The 8,158-nt window shown below is 43.7% G+C and overlaps 1 protein-coding gene across 1 annotated transcript in view; it reads left to right on the top strand.

The window, feature by feature from the left end:
* The window catches only part of CACNA2D3 (calcium voltage-gated channel auxiliary subunit alpha2delta 3), a 1,192,973-nt gene that overhangs the window by 660,966 nt on the left and 523,849 nt on the right, over positions 1 to 8,158 (top strand). Inside the window, exon 11 of the mRNA XM_019504610.1 lies at positions 4,343 to 4,456. Within this exon, the coding sequence (XP_019360155.1) occupies positions 4,343 to 4,456 (114 nt within the window). The remainder of the gene's footprint in view (positions 1 to 4,342; positions 4,457 to 8,158) is intronic.

Here is an 8,158-nt window from a genome sequence, read left to right as displayed (position 1 = left end):
CTCCCGCCGACCTCCGCACTGCTGCTGCTTATTTCCGGTTCCTCCAGTCCAGCTGCCTTCGGCGTCCCCTTTGTAGCAGACGGAACTGCCTCGGGGCCTTTCCTCCGGACGCACCTGTGGAGGGTGAGTGTTCCCGCCCCAGCAATTTGTGCCACGGGGCATAACCCGGGTTTGCTGGCTCCGGGGTGTGGGGTTTCGGGGGCCTCCTGCTCCCTTCCTCCCCCACAGAGTATCTGCTTTTCAGGTATATATTTTGCTTAGATATACCAAACCAAATGTGTTACATCATGAACTTCTGTAGAAGGTGATACCTGTGGTTGTCCTCCAGTAATTGCCCCCCAAAATTCTATGTATCAACTGCTACAGTGGCCTCTGTCCACTTGAACTGATGTTGGTGGCAGTGGTGGCCCCTCAGTACAAGGAGGACAGTCTTCCAGTAAATCACAAATTGTAATGTTTCTGAATGTCAGCAACTGTAGAAGTAGTTGTTAATCTTTATTAAGGACGCTACTCTGCTATGCAGTATAAAGACAGCAAAAAACAGACCTGTAAGAATGTGTATGGCTATCACAGGCTTGGAATCCAGCTGGAGACAGTTGGCAGATGATATATGACTGGCTGGGAGGCTGGGGGCCAGATGGACATGATAACCTGCTAGTGAAGGTGGAACCACGAAGAGACTTAAGAACTCCAGTAGGGAGTAATGGAGGAGGAGAAGGGAAGCTGCTAGGGCTGGGAGAGGGCCAAAACTAAAATTGTCTCTGTCAATGTCTGATGGAAGACAATGGGTTTTGGAATTTGTTTCTTGTGTTCATTGTGGAAGCAAGATTGCTTTGTGTAGAATAAATTGGTCTGAGAATCTGAAACTAGAGCTGACTCCTAAGGCAGTAGGGTAAGTGAGCCACTTACAAGTCCTTACCCCAGAAAGGTCAAAATCTAAGTATAAGACAAGAGATAACAGATGGATACAACCAAACAGGAAAGTACAAGCACACAAAAAGAGAATGTTTGTCAGAATGATAGGTAGTGGTCTCACTACATCAGTGACCTAACCATTATGAAATTTTGTGTAGCAGTTGAGAAGGAGGAGGCTTATGAGGTGTGTTTTGAAAGAGCATATGATGTAGTTTGGAGCATAGTTATGGGGAGCTTCTTTATAGCATGAGTGGGCTACCTAAGTCGAAGCATAACTCTACAAAAAGTAAACAAGTGGGCAATTGAAGCTGGCATCACTAGGCCTTCAAAATGAAGACAAATACCTGATAGTTAATGGGACAGAAAGAGGGAGCTAGAGGAGGGCTGTAAAGAGAAGAGTAACATGGCCAAATGATCTTTACAGCTTTATTTTGAAATAGATATGATATGGGCACTTGTCAAGGACAGAAGAAGTATGTTGGAATAATCAAGATATGAGATGATGAGAGTCTAGATGGTAAACTTTACCTGAATTAAGGGGAAGGGCTGTAACGCAGAGGTCAAAAAGATTTTGCAAAATTTAGATATAGCTTGGATGTGAAGACTGAAAGTCAGGTCTAAGTTTAAGATGATGTCCAAGTCATGAGGTTGAGTGACTGATAGGACCTTGGTGTTGCTCCGAAAGGAGGTAGCAAGGAAAGCTGAAAAAGATTAAAAACTCTGCAAATATCTCTATGGAAATGTCAAAAATACTGGTCAACAATTTAGTTTGGACACAAGAAGATAGGTCTGTAGTAGAAAGCTAGATTGGTGAATTGCCAGCATGGTGATGGCAATTTAATTTGTGGGGATGGATGACAAAACCAAGAGGGTGCTGTTGAGCACGGGTGGGCAAAGTCTGGCCCATGGGTCAGATCTGGCAGGCAGCGGACTCTATTTCTGAGCAGCCCCTGCCCATGTGGCTGGGGTCGGTTTCCATGGAGACCCCAGCAGCAGCCACGCTGTAATAACACGGGGATGGGTTTTCCATGGAGAACGGCTCCAGCAGCACTGGCAGGCAGTAGTGGTGCCAGCCTCATCCTGGTGGGGGTGCTGAGAGGGGGCTGTCTGTGGGCAGGAGTGGGGCAGGCTCAACTTCCTCCACCTGTGCAGGGTGGGCAGCAGCAGTGGTGGTAGTAACACGGTTGCTGGGAGGGGGATGCTACAGGGGACTGTGGGGAATTCTGGGGTGGCTATAGCTCCCTCCCAAGCCCCCCATAGTGTTATCCCTTCTGGTAGGGCAGATGGCAGGGCAGGGATCTGCTACAGAGCTAGGCTGGGATCTCGCAGTGGTGACAGCGTGGTCCAGAGCCAAAGCAGAGCTGTGATCTGCAGACCCTGGGCAGGGGCGTGCAGGCAGCGGATCACGGCTCTGCCCCAGCTCTGGACCATGCTGTCACCGCTGCAAGAAGCCGGGTGGTGCCTGCATGTCCCTGCCCAGAGCATGCAGGCTGCAGATCATGGTTCTGTCCTGGCTCTGGACCATGCTGTCATTACTGCAAAATCCCAGACTGTCTCCATGGAAACTCTGGCCTCCTGCTTTCACAGTGCAGCTGCTGCTGGGGTCTCCATGTAAACTGGCCCCAGCCACGTGAGCAGGGGCTACTGGGAAATGAAGTCCAGCCACTGATTGGATCTGCCATTTTGCCCACCCCTGCTATAGAGGGAGAAGAAAAGAGAAATAATAATGGAGTGCTGATGAATCCCACAAAAAGCCCAGAGAGAGTATAAGGAGAGTCCTCTAAAAGATAGGCTGAACCATTATTAAAGAACTAGGAGAAGAATCAAGAGAAGGTAGGATCATGGAAGCCAAGATATTTTAATAAGAACTTTACTGACTGTCACATGTAGCTGACAGCTGAAAGAAATGAGGATAAAGTAGTGGCTTGGAGCTTTTTTGTAGGACAAGGGTCATTAGAGATCTTGGCAAGAGCAGTTTCAAAGGAGTGAAAGGGAGGCAGGCTTTTATAGAGAGCCAGATTTAGATTGGCTATACCTCCAAGCAGTACTATCAGACTATGCCTTAGGATGGGTGAGAGAACCTAGAGCCAGTCAGGAATCCACCAGATCCTGGCCCTGCTCAGCACGGTAAGGGAGCTGAGAGGAGGGTGAAGGAATCTTTGTCCACAGCAGACTGGGACCAGACTGAGACTTCTGAATAGTGGGGAGAGGGAAAAAGGGCAGTCTTGGCCCTCACAGTTGAGTCAGAGCACCAGTCTAGATAATGGAGCAAGCATTCGTGATCAGTATTGCAAGTTATTGGTTTCTGGAGTTTTTTTCTTCTGTGTTCAGAGCATTTAAGGAATGATTTGTTTACTTTGATTTCTTTGTGGTAAGTTTTCCTAGGTAAATAAAAAGGATATGTGGACAAGTTTAGAACATTCCTTTAGCATGATGAAGTAAGGATTTTTTGGACAGGAAGGCTGACTCTTTAGTTAAAGCACCAGACATAGACTTGAATTATCTGATTTCAGCCCTTGGCTCAACTACTAACTTATTCTGTGATCTTGGGCAACTCCGTTCTTATTTGTTTGTGCCATTTTCTCATTTGTAAAATGGGACTATTGATACTTTCTCACACATTCCAGTGGATACCCTGATTGATGTCTGTGAGGCACTTGTGGCACTATTCTCTGTGTTTGTACAATAGTAGATACATCACTTATTTATTATTTATCCAGTGAGAATGGTAGAACAGCTTGATAAATTTGAAGATATGCATAAATACATACTAAATTCTTCCACAGTAAAATATGTAATACAAAGACTTCTTATGGAAAGTACTCTTCTCTTGAATAGCTGATCATCCACTGTGGTATGTGTGTATGTATGCATTTATCAACTTATAGATACCTATTGATAGAGATACATGGATATCGATATGGACATGTAGTCTGGATAGATACATACATAAATGAAAAAGCTACATATGTAAAGCCCATATGTAATCTAGATGTGGATCACAGTACTTCATTTTAGTATTCCTTATCATTTCTATGTAGCCTGGTCTTATTTGAAGTATATTTTAAAACAACCCTAGCTCCCCACCCCTACAGTATTCCACAATACAGCTCACCTGTGCAAGAGGAGGAGTAGATCACATCTGGGCTTCATGTACAGTTTATTCTTGGGGAAATGCTATATTAATAAATATGTATCTTCTAATTTACCTTAGAATCCTCTCAGGAGTTAAATAATACCTATGTCTTTTCTATTATACAGATAACAAATCACAATATGATCGGTGCATACCATGTATGATAAAAGATAGAAAAAGTGGAATTATCTTTTACCTGTCTGATTGGGCACAGTCAAACTTCTCCATCAAATCTACATATTTACCTGATGGAAATACCTGGTATTTAAATTAGTTTGTTTCTGTTCGCAGTTCAATCACACAGGACAAGGAAGCATTTGCAGCCAGGCCATAATGTTGATTACTGATGGAGCTGTGGACACATACGATACAATATTTGCAAAGTATAATTGGCCGGACAGGAAGGTAAGTATAGTAGATGCTCTTTGATGAAAAATCCAATTTTCCTTATCCATGATTAATGCAAAAATACCTAAAGATCTGTCCAATAGTTTAGACATTATTTTGGTTGCTGGATGTTTTTCTGATGACAAAAACCCCCCACAAAAAACAAAAATGTAAATGGCATTGTTTAGGGATAGAGATAGCACAGAGGTTGGCAATGTTTTTTGGACAGTGCCAAAAACCCACAACCTTAACCTGTAAGTTGTTGGCATGCCAGGGGCAGATGGCAGGGGGAGCCCTTTCAAAGATTAATAATTTTATTTTCCCCACATTCTGTATTTTGATATCTCCATGGCTTTATGGACTTGCTAAACTTTAACATCACAACTTTAAGTACTATTTAAGTATGCAGGGTGACATTCTTTTCCTTTCCTGGTGATCTAACCATCCAGGTTTGGTGGTCTACATGGTGTTTTTGGTCATCTGAGTGCAAAAAATCTGTGGGTGTTCTGTTCCTGTGAATATAGAAGACTGAATGTGCAGTGTAACACATCAAGAAATTGAGTTAGTCAAAACCCAAGACTGCTGGAACTAGAAACCAAAAAGGAAACCAAAAAAAGGGTATTTTCCTCTTCTCCCCAATATCTCAGTGGTTAGGGCTTTTACCTGGGAAGCTAGAGGTCCTGGTGTCCAAACCCCTCTTCGACAGAGGTGCTTTGAGCCTGGATAGTACTCCAACTGTTATGAGACAGGTCAGGCATTATGCAGCCCTTTCTCCAGTGCTCCTTTTGAAGCTGAACCACTACCATATAATCACTGAAAATAAATTAATAGAGGGCCATAAAGGAGGAAAGCTTCTGTTTCATTGGGAACCAGAGCCCCAGCTAGAATCCACACCCTCTCCCCCTTCTGGGTCCACAGCTACCATAAACAACCACACACCCTCTGGCTAGCTTTTTTCCTTCTGTCTCCACATATCTTATACATACGCCCCTCTTATGGCTACCCAGGATGTCAGCTTCAAAAGTGGTGCTGGATACGTGACTGGGTAATGGCTGACCTATGATGTGATGATTAGTGTGTTATATGCAGGGAGGTCAGACAGACCCATATTCAAATGCCCAGAACCCAGGGCTTTTGGCTTCCTACGTGAGTACAGTAGCCACCGATCTACTAGAGAAAAGAGAAGAGTGCTTTCTCTCACTTTGTTGCTAGCGCGTATGTTCAGCCTAGGTACATATATATGTAGTGGTTCACACATTCTTGGCGAACACCCAAGAATAGAATTCCAGTCTGTGGATAAATGTCAATATTGGCACTTAGACAACAATGTAAGTGACAAAATCTGGACACTTAGATGACCAGGAAAGACTAAAACATCACCCATGATTGATTAACGTGGAAGTGAGATATGGGGCTTCAACAGTTGTGAAATAGGACTTAATATAACTACATTTTGGCTTGTATATTTTAGTCAAATGTAGTTTACTTGTTACATTTCATTTGTTTACTGCACATTTTTCCTTGTCTTAATGTGAACTCAACCTCATCTATAAGTAATTAGGGAATGAGAAAGAATGGAAAATTGGATGACTTTCTTACTGTTTTTTGTGCTCTTCTACACACATTCTTGGAAATGTTATGTTAATTGGTGTCATTTCATGTGCTAAAAACTGACAAAAATCTATGCCATTTCTTGCTGGTGAAGAGCTTTTTATTTTGAGAATATACAATAATGACTGTAACAGCATCTAAAAACCTATTTCCCTCTTCAAAGACCTTACTCAATCCTTTATGTAATTTTATCCATAAAAAGTTAATCACTTCTGTGCTTTTGCAGCTGTGTCCACATGAGCAAGGCCATGTGTTTGCAGCAGCACAAATAGTAGCAGCACAGATTTGTGCTGTAGTGCATGCTCCTGTTCATGGTATTTGCATCAGGACACATTGTCTTGCTGCTTCATGTGCTGCAGGCTGGGGCACAGGGCACGTCAGTGCAGAGCTATCTGGCATCCTGTGCCCCTGCACACTGAAGCACCCTGAGGTGCCCTGAGCCACTCCATTCAGCTGGGGAGTGGCACATGGAGATGGGGGAGAAAGCAACCCAAGAGCCCTGTCTTGAGGCCCACTGCACCCAGCACAGCCAATTGGGTATTTGAATATGGGTCTGTGAGACCGACCTGCGTAACACTCTAATCATCACACTCTAGGTCAGACATTATCCAGCCTCTTATCCAGCACTTTTATTTGTGGAGCAGCTGGCTGGGGCTCAGTGTGCCTCAAAATGGGGGAGCAGGAAGCCCTAGGCTCCTTGCTCCCCCATCTCTGTGTGCTGTGGAGGCCCTGCGCTGTGGTACCCTGTGCCCCAGCTCCCTGGTTGGCTGGGGCACAGGGTGCCTTGAGATAGGGGTTTCACATGACTTGGTATGGGGGCTCTGCAAAGGAGCCCTTGCGCTAAGGCTTGTGGAGACAGGGGGGCAGCCAGCCCAGGCTCCCTGCTCCCCCATCTCAAGGCACATTGCGGCCCAGCCAGCTGCTCCATGGCTAGCTGGGTCATGGTGTACCTTGAGATGGGGGCTCCATGTGCCTCAGTGCAGTGTCTCCACAACAGAGTCCTCACACTGAGGCACACGGAGACAGGAGAGCATCCAGCCTGGGCTGCCTGCTCCCCCGTCTCTGCATTTGTCCCAGCACACAGCAGCACACAGCACTTTGGCATGCTTTATGCCACTTTTTTTCCTCAGGGTTTTATCCCTGTAGCAAATTTTTCCTCAGTGTTGCAAATTAGCAGCACGGGATACAGTTTGAAATGCAACATGTGCAGTTTGTGGTGCCACAAAGGTTTTTGGTGCCACAAACCACACATGCCTGCACATCTGGATCTGGCCTGCAAGTACATAGTAAAAGGCATGTCATCTGTAAAAATGCAGAAGTAAGATTTCATTTACATATGTAAGAAGATCAGTAATAGTTTTCTGAAGAGATTTATTCTGCTTAGGAAAAATAATGGAAAAGTCAATATTTGCTAATTGCTTGGCACTGATTTGTGGCCCCAGTCACCTTGGTTCTTCATGTCGCAGTGTCCCTAAAAGTGATTAGTCTAGGTTATGAAATGGATTGCATTAAAGAAATCCCATTCCATGTCAAAATTTGTATTTGTATAGGTACTTCATATAATTCAATGAGTCATAGCTCAGTCAGCAATTACTAATTTTTGTTGACATATAACAGAAATGTTTTTACTATCCAGTGTTATATTTCAGGAAGCATCTTCAGGCTCCATACAAGAAAAGCTAGAATAGAATGTGGCCCTTGATTTTGAGTTTCCCAACTTTTCAGATACATAGTTAGCAGGCTTTTAAGAAACATTATGTTGAATACATACAATTTTTTTGTTTTTTTTCTATTAAAGCTGAATAAAGAATTAATAATTTTTCAAAAACAAAATTTTTACCAATTTTTTTGTTTCCAAGTTACCTACAAGCAAAATTTGAGTTTTTTGAGTGTATTTGTTCACTGAAATCATTCACCTAATAATGATGGGAACAATGCAGTACTCTGTGGGAATGTAATTTGTGTGCTGGCAGTTTGAATATTCTACATTTGCCCTTTCTTATTAAATGGCTCAGATGATGTTTCCCCTCTCCAAATGGACAAGAATTACTTTATTCACAAATATAAAGCAACCCTGGATATAAAATGCCCCGCCACCCCCCCCCCCCC

This window comes from Gavialis gangeticus, unplaced genomic scaffold (genome assembly GCF_001723915.1).
Source record: "Gavialis gangeticus isolate Ggan-Ray unplaced genomic scaffold, GavGan_comp1, whole genome shotgun sequence".
NCBI lineage: Eukaryota > Metazoa > Chordata > Crocodylia > Gavialidae > Gavialis > Gavialis gangeticus.
This window is presented reverse-complemented; position numbering and strand designations above follow the sequence as displayed.